Source organism: Spermophilus citellus (genome assembly GCF_964194105.1).
Source record: "Spermophilus citellus genome assembly, chromosome: 5".
Classification (NCBI taxonomy): Eukaryota; Metazoa; Chordata; class Mammalia; order Rodentia; family Sciuridae; genus Spermophilus; species Spermophilus citellus.
Window position 1 is genome coordinate 161,982,225 of NC_138186.1, and position 20,262 is coordinate 162,002,486.

Below are 20,262 nucleotides of genomic sequence, written 5' to 3' on the forward strand. Positions count from 1 at the left end.
GAGATCTTTTGATGAGTCATTATGAAAGATTGATCCCACCTCGTTTATCATTTCCAGGAAGCCTAAAACAATTGCACTTTATGAGACAGAGTTTTCCTAGATCTCCCCTGAAGTCCTAAGAATGCTTACAGGCACTGATATTTTTATTTTTTCATTATTATTCTTAGAAAATGTCCCTTTTCTCCTTGATTATGAGACCATGATTTGGGGAGATGGAACTTTTACAGCAGGGTCAGAAAGTTACATATTATCTCAAGTTAAATTTTTAAATTAAAAAAATATGAAAAAGGTCCCAATATACATAATACCTTAATCATGTGTGTGTGTGTGTGTGTGTGTGTGTGTGTGTGAGTGTGTGTGTTGGTGTGAACGGAACCCACGGCTTTGCACATTCCAGGCAATTAAAATATTTTTGCAATATCCTGCTAGGGACTTTTCTTAAAAAATAAAGGAGAAACAAAACAACCTCAGAATGTGAAAATAAACCTAAAGATACAAAAAGAACTCAGAAATCAATTTCAAATTGTTAAAACATGCAGATAGAGATGTTAAATTGAAAGGAAAAAAATCTATATATGTCCTCCAAGGGGCCACGTGTTCAGAAATAATGGGGGAGGGTGTCCAAGGGGGACAGGAGCAGAAAAATTGGGGCTGTTTTTTTTTTTTAAGAGTAACTATTTAAAAACAAAAAATTTACTTCGTTAAATTATTTGAAAACCACATTCCTCTGAATTATAACTTTCGATTGTTGAAAATGGAAGCCTTCCCAGAACTCAGGATATGTTTAACCCTGGGAAAGAAGTGACAATGTCAACCACTGTAACCATCCGGAAAACAATGCAGAGGGGGGGGGGGGGGCGGGGGTCAGCCACACCCTTCAGAGGTGGTTCTCCTTTTTTCCTTTCCTCCTGCCATCATCAAGCCCATCAGTTTTGAGTGTAAACTGTGTGATCCTGCAGGGTCCGGAAATCAGACAGGAAGACCCACATGGCTGCTTCTGCATCCGCTATGCCAAGGGCAGCATTCACTGGGGTCTGGGTCTGAAGTGTTCATAGTAGCTATTTTCAGGACTGGGGTAAAAAATCGCTCCACTCTGGTAGGTCTATGGGTATAGAGACTAAGCATGAGGTTTACCAAGTAGAAATGAGGCAAGGAGGCAGGGCTGTAAATAATGGGGTACTCATGTGCCCGAGCACCCCTTTGTTGGCACTGGGAGTCCTCCTTTCCAGCATTTGATGATATCTGCCCACTTTTAGAGAAGCAATTCCAAACACTGCCTCGCTTTGGCTGACTCCACCAGACTGGAGTCTCTGAATATTACAAAGACTGCATTATGCCCAAAGCATTATTAATCATTAATCAGCAAGGAGCAGCAGATCACGGGTGATAACACAGAACACCCACAGCCCAGGGTGTGACCTCCAGGATACACCCCCTCAAAACCTAGGTAATCCAGGCTCCTCACCTCTGGCCACCCCACCTTCACACCTCTCCATTCCCCACCGGCTTCCTTTTCTCTCTCATCCCATCACTCAGAACTCCTGTCTTTTCTTTTAGCTCAAGTCAGTATGCGGTAGATCCTTCTATTTTTTAACAAAGACTTTTTCTGTTTCCTGAATTAAAGTCAGATCAGTGTTACATTTCACAGATCAAAGGAAATAAATACCCACAAAATCAAGGCTCTTTTTTCACAGAGCCCTTAAGGGATGTTTCCCCTAAGATCCAGGGGCTCCCCATAATAGGGTGACCAGTCTTCTCCAGGTGGAAAGCCCAGTATGGTACCATGCTCCATGAAAGAGGCCAGTGTTTGCGTGATAGAATTCTGAATCCCATGGTAACAATAGAAGCATTTAAATAAACAAATACACACAGAGGCACATTTAAATGTGTCTGAGAGTATTTAATGGATACACACATGACATGTTTGTACTGTGGGTCTAGGTACTCCTCAAGGAAGGCAGAGTTCACCTGGTTTTCAGCTAGTACAGGCATAATCCACCTCACATCAGACCCAGCTCGGGAGAGTTCTTTCTGTCACTAGCAAATGCCATGCTGTCTCTTGCCTCACAGTCTTTAGACAAAAAACATTCTTTCCCCTACACAAGGCTCTTGTTCACCTGAAAGTTCTCCATCTAGATGTCTCTTCCTCCAAGAAGTCTTCCCTGGCGGCCCCCGTTCAAACCTGGAGTGAGATACCCCTCCTCTACAGCTACGATGGTCCCAGCTTAAATGCCTGTTGACTTGTCTACACTCCACACCACCTGGCCAAAGGTATCAAAGAAACAGGGACCCTGTCTTGTTCACTGCGCTTAGCAGAAAACATTACCCATGACAGATGCTCAATAATGTTTGATGAGTTATATCTAAAGTTGATTAGTTTCCACTAGTTGTACCAATTTTCCTGCTAACAAATGGCTTCTACCCATGGGCTACAACATGCATTATTGCTATATGATTCCATGGTATTCTGGATGCTTCCGATAAATCCTATGAGATATGGAGGTAACTCAGCCATGTGGAATTCTTCTAAGGCTTTGGGTCTGTCTATTATCAATCTTTTCTACACAACTGGGTGAGCTAGGGAATAACACAGAACCCAAATAGAGGCTGTTTAATCTCACTTCCAAATTTTCATTTCCAAAACCTATGTGAAAAAGAAATGGAGAGAGAGAGAGAATTTCTGCTGAATAACGCGTCTCTGTAGAAGCCACCAGTACCTCGCTGCTCACTAAGTGAATGGCTTTGTTCGTATTCAAGAGATTGCATCATCTACCGTGTCCTATTCCCCAGGTCAGGGAGGACCTCACATGTCCCATTTTATTAAATATCTAGTGACCAAACGGTTATCTATTACAAAAGTTGGAGTTTAAAGGGAACTAAAATAAAAATGCATTCAGTGCTTAAATCATCCTGAGAACACAGCAGGACCAAGTTCATTCCAGGAGATGCGTTTTCAGGACATGGGTTCCTCTTCTCACATCTGTTCCTAAACTTGCTCTAATCAGACACCTGCCCCTGACCGAATCACCAACACTCCCCTGTCCAGCTCTCCGAGGACCTCCCGCAGGCTGGTTCTCGGCCCTTCTCTCACAGGCCGGACAGCATACTTGCCCAGTGGGTCAGCCCTCCTCCTGGGAACATCTTCTTGGCGCGGGACACTGCCAGCTCCCAGTTGTCCTCCTACCTCCTGGCAGCAAGTGCACAGCAATCTGTGCTGGTTCCTCATCCCACGGTCCTCTACAGAACATCTCCTGGGCCTTTCTCCTCTGTCTCCCTGTCGTTGCTCACTCGGCCATATCATTCAGTCTCTCATGCCACCTCTACCCTGATGGCCACTAACTGTCTCTCTCCATTACCAGCACACACACACACATCCCCATTAATCCAGATTCATATATCCCACGGCCTGCTTTCTTGGTGGGCTCACAGGAACTGCAACCTTAAAATCCAGACCTTCCCCTGCCTGCTTCTCCCACATTCTTGCACCTCTCAGTAGACAGCCGCTCTATTCTTCCAATTCCTCAAACCAAACATTTTAGGGCACCTTCTCATACCCACACCCCACCCCTCAGTAAATTCCACTGGCTTTTCAGAAAACTCGGAGAATGAGCACCTCTCCTGGTGGCCACCAGCTGGACCAAGCATCATCTTGCACGTGATTACTGCCATAGTCCCTCATCCAGTTCCCCAATTCCACCCTCACACAGCCACCGTTATAACCTTAAAATGTAAATCTGATGTCACTCCTTGGCTCAAAACCCTCTGATGGCTCCCAAAATACTGAGTGAAAGCACCTATCACGTCACAGGCCTCCACCCATCTGGCCTCCCCTTTCCTCCTGCATCTTGGCTCCTTCTGCCCTTCTTCCCCACTCCCTCTACCTGAGCCACTCTGGTTTCCTCACCTCCTCAATATGGCGGTGCTCCCTCTGTCAAGAACACTCTTCCACCTGGTGGCCACACTTCTCACTGAAATCTTTCCCTGGTCACTAGAGTTAGACTGTATCCCTACCTCCTTTCCACATCCACCTGTGGTCCTTCCACATAGTATAATTCATGCTCTGATTTTACTGATTATCTGTCAACCCTCACTATAATATCAGCTCCTGGAAAACAGAAGCTATTGATCACTGCTATATTTTCAGCTCTCAGAACAGGGCCTGGCAAACAATAGGCATTCAATATGTTTGTTGTTGTTGTTGTTGTCATTACTTTGCATTGGGAAATTAACTCAGGAACACTTGAACACTGAGCCACACCCCCAGCCCTATTTTGTATTTTATTTAGAGACAGGGTCTCACTGAGTTGCTTAGCGCCTCACTTATGCTGAGGCCGGCTTGGAATTCACAATCCTCCTGCCTCAGCCTCCTCAGGTGATCCTCCTGCCTCAGCCTCCTCAGCTGCTGGGATTACAGGCACGTGCCACCGTGCCCGGCAAAAGTTTTCACAATGAATATCAACCATCTTGAGATTTGGTGGAGGTGCCAGTTAACTCTAGTCACAGACAGTGGATGAGGAAATTAGAATCAGTGGCTCCGAATGTGTTCCAGCAATATATGTCCACGTTTAAAACTTCATTTTCATGTAAGTGGGGTGAGTCTCCATTTAAAAATCAGAGATGAGAAGTTGTCAAGTTTTAATAGAAATATTAAACCAGTCAGCACACAAGAAAAATAATCTATAGTTTTATAGCTGAAAGTAAAGGGTTTGTTCACCTTCCCTGAGAGTAACCATAGAAGAAATCACACCTGCTCCTAAGGGCTGGGCCAATGATGATTAGGAAAACGGGCCACGTCACACCCATTCGGGAAGGACCTACCACCCCTTCATTTAGTGGCAGGCCCTGAGGGGCCCTGCACACCCTTGGTTCTCCCCTGTCCTGTCTTCTACTTGCCGCTTGCTCTGAGAAGCCCGTGATGTCAGGGACTGGCTGACCCACCACACAGCAACTGCGGCCAGCTGGGTTAGCCAGGACGGGCATCTCCCTGAGCACTGCACAAGGACTGCAGGGAGAGGCCACGTGCAGGTGGCACTGATCAGCAATGCCTACACCTCCACTCACAGCCTCCTGCAGGCCTCTGCAGGGGCCGGGTTGTATTTTGTCGTCTGTGACTGAGGGTGTGCTCTGCAGGAATAATTCAGGGTGACATAGTCATGTATGTTGCATCATTTCACACTCAAGTTCAAGGACCTGAATTTCAACGAATGAATGCTAGCCCACTTTAACACATTCCGTCTGCGAAGCTGCAGGCTATTTGCACCTCATTAAAACAGGAGACAATCAGAGCGCTGCAGTAAGAGAGGCAAGACGGTGGCGCTAAGCAAGGTGTGTCATCCACACACCAGAACTGCTGTGGAGGTGGGTATCCATGAGGGGTGCTCACCCCAAACCCACAAAGCGGCTCTTCCCCAGAACCCAACACACGTTCAATGACACAGCCACGCCACGTCACTGAGGCAGGAGACCTGTACTTCCGAATCCCCACTCTCCCACTCCCACGTTCAGACCCGCTGAGGCTTCGAGGGTGATCCAGGGAGGCACCTCTCTGCCTGGCTCCCCACCTCTCTGTATGAGGCGCTGCCCTATCGGACTCCAGGGTCCTCCTGGCTCCCACAGTTCAGTTCTGTCCGCCACACCACCTTTCAAACCTCTGTATGATTTCCCCATAATCCAGTAAATTAAAAACAAACTCTAAAAGTCAGTGGGTCACAGATCATCTAAAAACACTTACCCCACCACCTGTTAAACACACCGGTCCCCTGGGCCTCAGGGCACAATGACGACATTGCCAGCATCTCTGCGAGTTAGGGCCAGCAGCCACCTACCTGATCCCTTATCAGTGACACTTACGACCAGTAAAATCTGAGCACCAACATCCTTTGTGTGTCCTCAGACAACATGGCTGGACAGATGAGCATGCATCCAACCAACCCAGGCCAAACTACAGAAGAAGTTAAAAATATGGGCTAGCAGTTAGAAGGTGTGCCACAGCAGCCAGGACTTCAGGGGCCACCATCCTGGAGAGACCACATGAAGGTGAGTCACATTTGCCTGAAGGCTGTTAGGGATTCCAAAGCAGATGAGAGGCCGAGGAGAAGACACCCAGGGCTCTGAGTGAGCACAGGAGAAAAGCCACCTAATGCCTGAAGTGGACAAGCGAGAGAATGAAATGTACCTCAGTTCCACCACCTGCAGATAACCAGTGGGGGCCTCTTGATGGATTCCCTTGCAGTCCTTTAAACACAGAGTCGTAGAATCTCAGAATTTGAACATATAAGCACGCTAGAAACTAAAATATTAAGTGTCTACCCAAAGTTGCTCAATCCCTGTTAAATGTATTTAAATCTATCTTCTCTCCATTTACCACAGTCCAGTCGAATGTTTAAGGGAGAAGGAAAAGGTGGCTCAGTGGTGGAGCGCTTGCCTCACACATGTGAGGCTCTGGGTTCAATCCTCAGCACCACATAAAAAATAAATAAACAAAATAAAGCTTTAAAAAAGTGAGAGAGAGAAAAGGAACAGTCACAGTATTCTCTAGATTTCTTTAATTCAATGGTAAACTGCAGGTTAAATTGAAGTAGGCCAATTCAATGCTATTAATAATGTATGTTTTTCCCTTGTTCTGGAAACTTCTTAATAGGCCAAACTTATGTAAGTCCCTATCAAAGAGCAGCAAGGGGAGATGTCTGATCCTAGAATCAAACTTTTTTTTTTTATTCAAGCCCCATTCACTCACCATGTGACCTCAGATACATGAGAGCTTGCTTTCCTTAACTCTAAGATAAAGATGATAAAAGTTCCAGCATCAAATACACATTGTGAGGATTAAATGAGATAATTCATGAAGAGCTTTAGCAAGGGCAGGCTTGCTAGACTCTCAATAAATGTTGTCTCCCTGCGAAACCATGAGCTTCCCATAGACAGGCTTCAACTAAACCCACTCACCTTCCTGTCCCTAGCGTGAAGCCCAGTAATTGGCACAAAAAGGGGAATCTATATCTGTTTTTCAAAAGCTTTTAAAAAGGAATTAATGGTTGAAATGAAAACCCAATGAAGGTTTAACAAAACATCATTTATTATGAATATACACACAGGTGTGTCTGCTTGTGTATGTGTATAATCTGTGTATATGATACATATATACCCAGCCTGTGTGCTTATGAGGCAGACTGAAAGGTTAAAATAAACCATGATTTTTCATGAGCAGTTTGCCAATCATAGCACCATGAGATACAAAGAACTAAAAATAAAAACCTTGAACCAATTCACAGTATAGTAATTCAAACAGGACCTCACAGACCTGGACATATACTCAAAGTTACACATGAAATCTGACTGTACCAACAGAAAGAGGCCAACCCTACAAAGCCAATCCTGCAGAGAGTCCCTCAACCCTTGCCAATTCCTGTGCTGGTACTGAAGAGTGACTAGCCAACAATCTGGGTCCATCAAGGCATCCATATTTCTGGCTTAACAACAACTGCTTGGAATTGTGCATTGTGACTTTAGAAACAATGGAGCTGGGTAAACGGTAAAATGAAATCATAGGTTAAAAAAATCACTAACTAAATAGCTGATGAATTATTCTGTAGCCAATTATATTCACATCTTACAGGAAGAGTTCTCATTAGAATGTTTCCCATTAGAAATGTCGGGTGTCCCCCAAAAGCCCCTGTGTTGACGCAGGAATCTTCAGAGATGAAATGACTGGGTGATGAGAGCTGTGACCTAGTCGGTCCAACCTAGTTTGAACAGACTGAGACGTAACTGTAGGCAGGTGGGGTGTGGCTGGAGGAGCTGGGACCCTGGGGGCTGCCCTGGAAGGGAACATCTTTCCTGCAGTCCCTTCCTGTCTCTGCCTCCTGGTCACCAGGAACAACGGAGCAGTGCTCCTCACTGCGCCCTTCCACCATGATGTTCTGCCTCCCCTTGAGCCCACAGCCATGGAGTTGGCCCACCGTGGACTAAACACCCCAAACGGTGAGCCGAAATAAACTTTCCCTCCTCTAAGTTGTCCTTGGTCACAGGGACAAAAACCTAACTAACACAGACAACAGATACCTGATGGGAATTACAAACTGGCCCAGAGAGGTTTTTATTTGGCCTATGCCAAAAAGCCATAGATGGTTTTCTAAAACCTGGGAAATGTCACATAGAAACTGATTTCTGGATTCATTTAAAAAGAGAAAAACAACAACCAAAAAACAAAAAAATCTAAAGATCTGGAAACTTTAGGTCCACGATCAGCAGAAAATGAACAATATCTGTGTCTGTGGGTCTCAGTCTGCCCTAAGTATTGGGAAAAATAAAAAATTAAAATTAAAAAAACAATTCTTCCTTGCTAGTGAGACATGTGAGACACAGGATGAGGTGGTTTGACTCGCAGCACCCGGGCCACCTGGAGGACGTTTCTGTAAAGCCGAGCTGTAACGCCTCACGCCAGCCCACTCCATCTCTGCACTGCCTGATGACCCTGCAGGGGCCTGAGTTTGCGGCTCCTGCTGCAGCCTCCACACCATCCTGGCCCTCAGGTTCACTGCTGCGGTGTCCTTTTCCTGCTCACGGCTGTAGGGCTCTCACTCCACCTGCACTGACTCGACATCCCTGTCCTGAGACAAAGGAGCTCTTGACCTTGAAGTGCTACAGAGCGGTCCCTGCCAGTATTTCTCTTCTCTGCTTTGTCTTTCCCCCACTTCTCTCTGCATCTCTGTGTTTTGTTTGAAGCCAAAATCCTGGAGCTGAGTGAGAAAGAACAACTGTCCATTCTCTTCCCCAGGTGCATGGGGGAGGTGTTACATTCTGCTCCTCCATTTGAAGAAGGTCTGGAAATTCCACAAGAAACCTAAACAGGTCCCTTCAGACCTGTGAAACGCTGCCGGCCTCCTGGGTCTGAGTGGGGCTGAGCTCTCACAGAGGCACAGAATAGGATGCCCTGGGCCTGGCACTGGGCAGCTGGCCAGGAGCCCAGGAACTACAGCCTTAACTCTTCCTGCCTGTACTGTGGAAAGGACACTTAACAAACCCAGGCACATTAAACTCCTCCACTTCAATAGGCCACACCATCCCTACCGGAAAAGCCCTCTTTCCTGATCAAAATCATGTATCAGCTAAAAGGCAACCGTGAGCAGAAGTTACGGGACCGTCTGACTCTTGCCATTTACTTCTGTGTGTTCCATGTGAGGGCTTGTGACCAGTGGTCTCCATTCTCTGCCTCCACCAGAATCACCTGAGGGGCTATTAAGACCCAGCGTCCTGGGTCCCACCCTGGAGCTTCTGTGTGTCTGGGCTTGAGAACACAAATGTCTGTGTTCCCAGGTGAGGCTGGTGCTGAGGAAACAGGTTCAAGGACAACGGTGAGAAGTCACTAGAAGCCACCACCCGTATGTGGCTAGGTGTCTTGAAAAGCTTGGTTTAAAAACTAACTAGAATAAATTTTTAAGAAGAAAAGAGAAAATAATTGTTAAAAAGAAAAAAATCTTTAGTAATCATTTATAATAGTCACATATTGACAGATGCCCCTTCAGTTTCCCTATTCCACAGGGACAGTTGATCTCTGTTACTATCCAAACAAGAATGAAGAAAGCCCTCGGAAAGGCCACCCTTTTACAGCTCGGCTTCCCAGAAATGTCTTCCAGTTGGCCTGGGGTGCTAAGAGTCAAACCACCTCATCCAGTAAGTCTCAGATGTCTCACTAGCAGGGAAGTGTTGTTTTTGTTTTTTAATATCTTATTAGTGACTATTTTAAGCTTCTGTGTCAACAGAGCCATCTTCAGAAACTCGGCTCACAAACCTGTCATCTGCTCATGGTTAGCAAAGTCTCCAGTCAGATCCGTGCTAAGATGGTGCTGCCAGCTCCAACAGGTGTCCCTCAGCGGGTCCGCCCTGCACAGTGCGCTAGTTTTCTGCTACTTCACAGATCATGTTCCAGCTGGTATGTTGCCCTGCGTCTCTTAAAGATGCTGTGATCTAAAGCTACTCTGAGAACATGCAAGATGGTTCCATTAACACGTACTTAAATAAGTTTGGAAATGCACACACACACACACACACACACACACACTCCCCCCCAAACCCAAAGCACTGAATTTCCCCTCTCTTTCTATCTTTGAAAACAGGAAACAGAATGCTTCTTTCACTCAAAGGTTTTCCTCGGGAAGCATGACTGAGATTATGATAATCCTGCCATTTGGCAAATAACACATAGAGGTTCTCCTCCAACAGGTCTTTACAGATGGTCTCCTGAAAGGTGGCCTAGAAGGTGAGCATGTGTCGCAGGATAAAGCTTCCAGGCTGCTCTGTGACAAGCCTTCAATTCCCTGTCCCACTTGCCTTCCCCTATTGAGAATTGATGCATCAAGTGCTAAAAAGAAAGAAAAAAAAAGTGTCCAATTCTTACTTGCTGATAATTTCCCAAAATAGCATCTATTCAACCAGAATGGCTATATTCTCTAAAGTAAAAAATTAGGACAGTCTGTCAGCAGAGCAAAATATTTTAAGTCAGATCTGCCAGTTCCATTACTCAAATAGAAAGTTCCAGAAGTTTTCATGTAGAAGGCTTTCTAATTTTACCACCTATTGATCTGTAGTCTAAGGACTTTCTTTGTCCTAATAAACACAACTGTGTTTGCCCTTCTGGTCGCAGGTTAAAAACTGTTCAGTTAGCCAGTTGATGTCAAAGAAGACAAACTAGGCTGAGTCCACTTTCACAAAAACCCTATTCATAGATGAATAAGCAGTTCAGAAACTGTAGCTCCAGCAAAATGTGCCGGAAAAGAACAATGACGTGGAAAAGCATGTGAAGGCAGGGTCGGAGTGTGCCTCTATTTTAAATGACCACCTTCATGGCAAGGGAGCCATCAGGACGAGGGGAGGGCAGGCAGGTCACCTAACCCTGGGGGAGAGAAAGAAACAGAAGTTCCAATTTCAAATATAATATTAAGTTCCTGAAACTTGAGGCTATGGCTGTACCTAGATTTGGCTACAGAGAAGCTGAAACCACCAACATGGGAGTCCCAGACACCATCATCTCCACAATATTGCAACACCTTTCAGCAGGGCTTCCTGAATTCACTGCTGCCCCAGGAAGCCACAAGGATCTCTCCAAACACAGATCAGATAATGTCATGCCTCTGCTTCCCATCAGAAAAAAAAAAACTTGCAAGCACCTGACAGTGACATGCAAGACCCTACGGATCTGGTCTCTTTGTGTCTCTCACCTCCTCTCCATCCACCACTCTACAACCCCACTGCCCTCACTCTTCAGGACTCCACAACCTTCCATTCCACAAACCCTCCAAGCTCATACCACTGGGCCTTTGCATATGCTATTAATGCCCTCTCCTATGATGCCCTTCTCCCTAGTTTTTCCTGCCATTCACACCTACATGTCATCTTCTCAGAAAGGCTTCCCTGATCACTCCATCCAAAGGAGCCTTTACCCACCCACTCTCCTTCACATCTATGCTTCACTTTCCTTTTGACGCGTATCAGTTCTATTTTCTCATTCATATGCTTTGTATTTGTCATCTCCCACACCTACCACACTAAAGCAGGGACCACCCAGATCCCTGCCCCTAAACAAGACCTGGAAATGACTCAGTCCTCGGGAATCACCATCAGCGCTCCATAGCCACAGCTTCCCCATCGCAGAGTCAATAAACTGCAGATTAAAAAAAAATGTCTGGAATGGGCACGTTTAGACTTTTTTATTCCTGTCATTATGCCCTAAAGATACAGCATAACTACTATTGACATAGCATTACCTTGTCTTAGGATAGTCTAAGTAATGCAGCAATGACTCAAAATACAGTGTGGGATTCGGGCAGGTTGTATGCAAACACTATGTCAGTTTTCATAAGAGACTGAACCTCATAGAATCATTCATTCCCTTACTGAGCTAGCTGCCTTCTGAAACAATACAACACAACCAACAAACTTCAACAAAGGAACTGCTAGTAACATCCCAGTTGCAAAAAGGTCAAGTTCAAAAACTCTAGGATCCTCCATAAGCTGGGTACTGAAAGCAAGGAAAGAAAAGGAACAAGTCCCGTGACTATAAATCCCAAAGAAACAATCAGGAAAGAGGTTCCTTGAAGTTGCCCCTTCCCACACCTGGGATCAGGAAGGAATTGGGAGGTGCCCACAGTGACCAGACGAGGAACCAAACAGAAGCCCGTGAAATCTGGTCCTGGCACCTCCCCTTAGATTCTGGACAACCCAGTTAACTTCCAAAAGCCTCAATTCTGCTCATCTGTAGAATCTGCTCATCTGGACATCTCCAGGCCTGTGAAAAGATTGGAAAGAACAAATCTTTTGGAAGTGCTCTGCTGAACTCATGGAAGTAAGACTCAATTTATTCATTCGAAGCCTAGGTCATGGCCAAGCTAGGGATGCGACTCCAGGAAGAGCAGGATTGAAAGTGAAAAGGGAAAGTGAGGTGAGAACGTGAATGTCCCTAAGCACAACCCGTTATTGATGGCCATGGGAAAGCAGGACTCTGGAGTGGTGGGGCAGACAAGAGAGGTATTCAAAGTTACACCCAATGAAATGCAAAAAGCTGGTCTGATGGATGAGACCAGGCAGGAAGAGTCTCCTTCCCCCTCTACTTGGGCTCAGGATTGAGACACTGAACACAACATGACCTTCCAAACTTTGAGAACTGTGCTGGTTATTTATTCCCGAAGTGACAGTCCACGTCATTTCCCATCATTAGTGAAGTCTCCCCTCAAAAATCAGGTAAACGTGAAGAACCCCAAGTAGTCACAGTCTACAGGACAATGCAACTAGCCAAAAGCCCATCTTGTCCTCCAAGTCCCGCTGAGGATCTTGAGAACAATCTGCAGCCATAGTGACCACCAACCACCCCAAAACTCCTCCTTCCTAATTGCCTTAAGAATAAAAAATAAACAGGACGTTGTGGGAACTCTTGAAGTGCTGAGGGATAGGTAAGAAATCTCAGGGGAAATGTCTCATTTCGTTTGCTAAGAATTACCTGATGCTGTTGCTAGGTGGTGCTTATATAAATACAAGCACACGCCCTAAGATTGCTTTTCTGTTTTAATGAGTAGCTAAGTCAAGCATCCTCAAATTAAATGTCATTACTCTAAAACTTAAGTAAAACAGACTAAGCACATGTCCGATCAGATAACTCAATGACACAGTGGCAAGACTATCAGTAAAGTTCAAAAACATTCTGCAGCTATGTCCTAGAATTGGTCTTCTCAACTTGTAATGGCTTCATGGATTACCAGGGGACCTTGTTACAACACAGATTGTGAGTTAACAGGCCTGAGCTTCTGCATCTCTGAAAAGCCCCAGGAGAGGTCAATGCCCCTGGTGAGGGACCAGATGTCCGAGAGGGGTCAGCAGTGGACATTGAGAGCTATCCTAATGTCGTCCTGACTAAAGTCCAGTTACTATTAAAAAAAAAAATTTAATATTGAACTATGATTTGAATTGATTGAACCCCCCCCCCAAAAAAAATTCATGATGTTGGCAAGAGACATTTGTCATTCAGCTACTCAAGAACCTTCTGGATCAGCTCCAATTCCTGCCCAGACCCTCTGACTTGTTGGCAAACACTAGAGAAATCTCCTTGGCACAGACTGATGAACGTGGATGGTTGGAATTTACCTTAGGACAGACCCAACTGCTCAGAGAAAACAGTTCATGTCCTGGAGCTATAGGATAAAAGAAAAGAGGGAACAATAAAAACAGGAGCAGTAATTTACAGAGGCGGAACTGGGATGCAAATGGAGCCTGACTCCTAAGCCCAAACTCCCAACCACTAAACCTCCCAGCCTGGTGCAAGGCACCAGGTGAAGAAGCCATGGAGCTGGGGACAGCTTGGGCACCACCACTCACAATATGCCACCCTAAGCACATCCTCTCTCTGCCTCGGTTTCCTCCCTATGTGCTCACATAGTTCCTACCGCTCGTTGGGTTTCCTGAGAGTTAAATGAGGGAATCCAAAAATCAAGCTCATAGATCAGCATCTGCCATATAATAAATGATTCAATCAATTTTTCCCAATATTATGATCCAGAAAAACCTATCATTGGAGTCAGGAACTAGAATAGAACCAGACAGAGTAGAATGAAAAGAAGTACTTTAACCTATGGATGAAAGGTAGACCTACAACTGCTGTAAGAATGAAAAGTCCTCTCCGTTCTAATGACCACAGAAGCTAAAAGAAAAGTTATACGCTAAACTGGAACCAGGTTACAAAAAAGAACTGGCCTCCATATAGGTGGTGGTGGGAAGGGCATAACAGGACAAGGTGGTATGCTCAAGGGACTCCAGTGGGCCTGCCCTCTAGAGATGACATGGAAATCCAGCCCCTACGTGACCACACAGAGAGCCACGTTAAGATTGCTGGCTACCGTCTACTAGTAGACATTACAAGGTAAGAGCACAGGCCAATGCCTGCAATCCCGCAGGCTCAGTTATCCAGGAAGAAAAACTTTGCACTTTGAATGGAGAATGGGAAAGGTAACAGACCCTTCTAGCCAGGAAGACTTCTGTTCTAGAATGAAAACTGGGCTGATCATGGCCAAGGGTCGGACAGGCCTGCTGGGACAAACCAGTCCCCCTCCTCCTTGCTGAGCACACTCCCCAATGGCCTGAAAACAAAGACTACTTGCATATCTGCATTTAACAAAACTCCTAACATTTAAATTAAGTTTGGAAACAAAGACCTCAGATAAGTCAAAGTTTTGACCTGAGAAGACTTACCAGGAAGAAGTCATAACACTATTCCTAAAACTAAGCTGGCCCCTGGGCTGGATGAAACAGGAAAGGGTGGTGGGTACTGACAATATGCAAGCTCATCTATGAAAATCAGTGTGTGTGAGCCCCTGTGTGGTAGAGGCACGGGCCGCCCACCACTGTCTATTCTCCCCTTCTTCCTTACTGACCACATCCCAGTTTTTTCAAGGCCACAATATACCACACTTAAAAAAACAAACAAACAAAACCACTACAGTGACCTCCTCCCCGACAGCATGAGGTGGCCGCGGGACAGTTCTGCAACTAAAATGGAGGCAGGGACCCTGGATGGAATCTCAGAGAACTCTAAGAGGAAGACTCCAAGCCACCAGGCTTAGCCTCTGTGGGTCCTCCTTGCTCCTCCCTGGAATAGGAGCACAATAGGGGGGTAGCACCGCCACCTTACACTGAGGTATTAAGAATGAAATGGACATGACATGCTGGGCCACCCCTTTGCCACGTGCTGGGAGTGTCAGAGAAGACACAGGAGCCTGGGCTGCAGACTGCACCAGAGCCCCCATTTCATCCTGCCTGGCCAGTGATCCCCAGACTCTTAGCAGAGAAAAACAAAATCCTCATTTGGTTAATCCACTGGCTCTTCTGTGCAGCCAACTCTCCACGTTGTAAAAGATCCGTTTGTTTTGCAAAAGTCTTTACTGAGGCAAGGTGCCATGAGCTATGAATTAATCTGATTTATAAATAACTTCCTGGCATACTCGAATACATAGAATATACAGAATGAAACATACACACAAAGGAGGATTCTCCTCCACTAACACATAATCTGATAATTAAATCATGAGAATCCTAAAGGCCTACAGATGGCTAAGCTGAAGATTCTGTGTGTGTCTAGGCATGGCCTTTAGAAGAAACTCCTGAGAAGACAGACTGAGGCGGAAACTAACCAGTTGGGGTCAAATGCTGCTCTGCTACCCGCCAGCTGGGTGACACTAGTGTCCTGGTTTTCTCAACTACAAGATGAAAATAACAGTTCCTACTTCAAAGGCTGGTTGCGCATATTAAATGAGTTGCCATTCATACAGCACTTAGACCTATGCCTGATACAATACTAATATTTTCTGAGCATTTATTAACATTATGAGAAAACTGAAAACTAGATGAATTAATTCATTCTGCAAACAGCAACTTCTTTTCTAAGGCATGAAGCTGGCTTACAATATCAACATGAGCTCAGCTGCAGATGTGGCCAGGCTTACTTTTAAACCTCAGGCTTTCTCTAGGGCTCATAATCACCACACTCATATTCACACAATACCAAGAGTGGCAAAGTCTACATGAAGAGCTATTTATCTGGGGATGTATTTATAAAATGAGGGTTGGAAGGAGAGATTAGCAGAGACCACTAAAAATAGTCCTATAAGCAAACAACTTTGCATAAGTCAACAATTTATTAAAAGTCAATACCTGAACATCATTATTATAAAAAAACATTCATATGTCATGCAATCTGGAAGAATGTGGCCTCTTGTCACCTACATCAGTCATACATTGGCTCCTTTCATCTTTTTTTAGATTCAAACAAAGAAAATATCCAGGTCTTTCTATGAGGTTGTACTTAAGGGTCCAAAAGTGCACAAGTATTTTGTATGAAGTTGCCAAGTGCTAGCCACAGGTATGTAACCTAATAAGTATCAAAGGTATTCAGCCACCCACACTGACTCTTTCAGGTCAATAGAAAACTCTTTCTAGATGAAAGCAACCTTGGCTCAGTCACAACGTCAAGGCAATTGGATACCAAAAACACATTTTTTTTTTTATTGGTTGTTCAAAACATTACATAGTTCTTGATATATCATATTTCACACTTTGATTCAAGTGGGTTATGAACTCCCATTTTTACCCCGTATACAGATTGCAGAGTCACATCAGTTACACTTCCACTGATTTACATATTGACATACTCATGTCTGTTGTATTCTGCTGCCTTTCCTATCCTCTACTATCCCCCCTCCCCTCCCCTCACCTCCCCTCCTCTCTCTACCCCCTCTGCTTAGATTGCATGTTCACCAAAAACACATTTTAATCAGCTCTTCCTTTTAAATGCTAAACAAATATAACAGCCTGTGAATTTACACTTCTCTCCCAATCCCAAGAGGGGCCAAAAGAAAACAATAAATAAAAACACCAATGACAAATCTTAAGAGTGTGAAGATCTCACTCACAGCTTCTTGTGTGCCCATTACCATTTTTCTTGTTGTACATTACCAAATAGGCTGGTAGAGACTCAGAAAGTCAAGATGTAACCCTTTCGTGCCTCTAGAGCAGTATTGTCCAATAGAATTACAATGTAAGCCACAAATATGAACCATGGATAACTAAATTTTACTTAAGAAGGTAAAGATAAATAGGTTATACTAATTTTAATGACAAATTTAACCCAATATAAATCTATTGGGTTACTATCAATATGAAATAAATGTAAATACTATCAACATGCATGCAATAAGTTTAAAAATTATTAACAATCTAACATTCTTTTTTCATACCTAGTCTTCAAATGTCACATGCATTTTATATTTAGAGCACTTCATAATTCAGAATAGCCACATTTCAAGAACCCAAGAGCCAGTTTGGCTATTGGCTACCATTACTGAACAGAGAGGTTCTAGAGGCCAAGTTGCTGAAATCACCAGTTTCTCATGCTGTCCTTGAGGATGGACATACAGGTGAAATCATCACCAGCTTAGTCTCAGCAGTTGCTAGGTGGGGATTTGGTAGCATCTTGAATGGAAAAATATACTTCATTTCCAACTAAGGCACTGGCAAGTATATAGCTTTTAAGTCTACCCTGCACTGGCAATGCTATTTACCATTTGTCCAGACAAATGGCGGCACAGTATCCAAGTATTTGTTGTTTTCATCCTTGTTTCACCCAAGAATCCAGGAAATCCTGGTCACCCTTCTCAAGGAGGATGTATTCTTTCCCTTCCCCCAGAGGAGCGGGAAATGGTCAGACATACCCAGAGCACAACCCACACACCTGACAGCCCATTCCAGTGGTCTATGACAGGCACAGGCATGAGAAATGAGATGATGGGTTTCCATGATGCTGCAGCCATGGGTGAGACGTTTGAAGATGAGCTGATCTTACCAGCATCACCTACCTCACAGGCCTACTGGGACGACCAAGGGCAATAACATAGAGCTCTTAGCAAACTGTGAAGCGCTATACAATTCTAGTTATTATTATTGAGAAAGGACACCATTCCTCACCTGAAAGAGCAGATAGAAAAGAAAAAGACAGTAACTTCAAACAGAGGTGCTGAAGTGGGGAGGGGGAACCCCTGAAAATCTGCTGGTCGTTGGTGGACTTTGTTCTCTTGGAAGAGTACAAAGAGGTTTGAGAAGCCTCCAGCACCTTTTGCTGGGAATCTTGGGAGGCGCTAAAAAGTACAGACAACAAGAACCCTTAGCCCTGTTTCGCCGCCCATCACCCACTGCGTATCCTCGCACAACTGAAGACAGGGCTTCAAAACAGATCTCTCCTTCCCAGGAGAAATGTGGCCTGAAAACCCGGCGCCACCGGGGGGGGGTACTGGCGTCTTCCCCGAGCTAAAGTCACCGCCTCCCCGGGAGCCTTGGCTCTAGGTTTCTCTCCAGCGCAAACGCCGTGCTGCCGGCTCTATCGTCTTTTCCAACCAAAACAGACAGGCTGGGCCAGGGCCGCGGTCTCCCTTTACCTGTCCAACCGCCCGGTCATGCCCGCGGACTGCACTGGGCAGGCAGCATTTACAAGGTCCAGCGATAGTCACCCACACAAAGGCGCCTTGTGCCTCTGCGCTCGCGGACGGGCAGCCAGGTTCCCGGGCACCCGGGCAGGCAGGGAGGGCGCCCCCAGCGCCAAGCCCCGAATCCCCATTCCTTATCCCCAGAGAAAGGCAACCCCTACTCCTGTTTTAAAGATGGGGCTCCCTTCGGCTTGCCACAATCCGCACCCCCAAAAGGAACAGCTCAGAGCTGGCACACACGAAAGGGGCGCAAAGGCCACTCGGCAGAAGTTTGCATTGTCACCGCGCTGTGCTCTAGTCTGGTCTCGCCTGCAGGAGGGGCTGGGCACCCCCTCCCCAGCTCCAGCCCGCCCCACTCCAGGGCTGCAGGACGCCGGGGGCCCCCCAGGTCCGCTCACCTCTAGTCCAGTCCACCACCTGTTTGGGGCTCCACCTGGTCACGGGTTCCATGGTAAAGGGCTTCGCTACCCGCTGGGCTAAGGGAGTCAGCGGTAAAGTGCTGCCTGCGCCGCGGCTCGTCCCCTGCGCGCCAGAGCGCCCCGTCAAGGCTGCATGGCAGCGGTCAACGGGTCATCCCGGCGCGGCTCAGTCAGGGGAGTGCGGCCCGGCTGCCAGCCCAGGGGACAGCTGCGCAGCTCCTCCTCCAACTGCCACAGTCCAGCTGCGCTCTCCTCCTTTCCCCGCCGCCGCCGCCGGGACCCCGGGCACAGCTGCTGCTCCTGGGCGACAGCAGTTGAGAGCACGCAGGGCTGCGACCCCAGACGCCTGGCCTCAGTTCGGCCCGGGACTCTCTCGGCCTGGGACCGCTTCCTCGGCTCCCAGAACGCGCGCTCCGCTCCCCTTGGGGCTCCTTCTGTGCGCCGTGTGCTCTGCTGGGTCCCCGCTCCGCGTGCGCTGGCGCCCGGAGCCTTCCCGCCCGCGGGCCCCACCTCCTGCGCCGCGCTCAGGGGCCGCCCTGGCAGGGAGGAGCGCAGAGCGTGCGCGCTCGGATTACAAAGTTTCAGCTCCCGGTGTCGCTACCCGAATAAAAGAAGGGGCGGGGCAAAGACCCGGGAGACACTCCTGGGAGGGGAGGATCCGACTCTGGTTACTTTCCCTGGTTAAGCCCCGAGAGCGCACACCCTGAGCGTCCCGGCAGTACTTTCCTTTTCAAGGGGCGGGCTGTAGCTCTAGCGTGCATCCTGGAGAGCCGGTTGGCTCGCGTGAGGCCCTGGTCCTATTGGAGCAGAACAGTCTCTGAACGTGAACAACAGTACACTTAAAAAAAATGAAGTATGGTCTACACGTTCTGTTCGTTTAAAATGTTTCGTATCACAATATGGCTTTTCCATTCCTCTGTCCTCGTTACAAGTGGAATTATTTTATTTTTTTTTTGTATGAAAAGATGACAATGTAACGCTTAACGCTATTACAGTATTTCAATTTCTCAAATTAATCTCTGCAGATTGGCAGCTCTTCACGTTACACTTTGCCATATTATAGTATTCATATTTGCAAAGTGAGCTAAGGCTCATTTAGATTAGTCATTAACCTTGAGGGGGAAATTGTTAGCCAGCCAAGAAAAAAAAAAAAAAAAACAGTGTGTGCATAGTTTCAACGACTAGGGAAGAGCCCTTCCACATTCATGAGTACTCAATCTGGGACCAGAGCTAACACTAAACTGTGAAAATCCTAAATAAAGACCGGGAAACTTGCCTATATCTCCTTCAAGCCCTCCCTATTCTACCTTCCAAATATGCATAGAAGT

General features: G+C 46.2%; 1 protein-coding gene across 2 annotated transcripts in view; it reads right to left on the bottom strand.

Moving 5' to 3' along the window:
- CNKSR3 (CNKSR family member 3) overlaps positions 1–19,517 on the bottom strand; it is an 88,493-nt gene extending 68,976 nt beyond the window's left edge. Inside the window, exon 1 of one of the 2 annotated variants that reach the window (XM_081295236.1) lies at positions 18,914–19,517. In XM_081295236.1, the coding sequence (XP_081151362.1) occupies positions 18,914–18,965 (52 nt within the window). In that variant the 5' untranslated portion in view covers positions 18,966–19,517. The remainder of the gene's footprint in view (positions 1–18,913) is intronic. The other variant, XM_081295235.1, reaches the window with a different exon arrangement.
- Between the last annotated feature and the right edge of the window lie 745 nt (positions 19,518–20,262).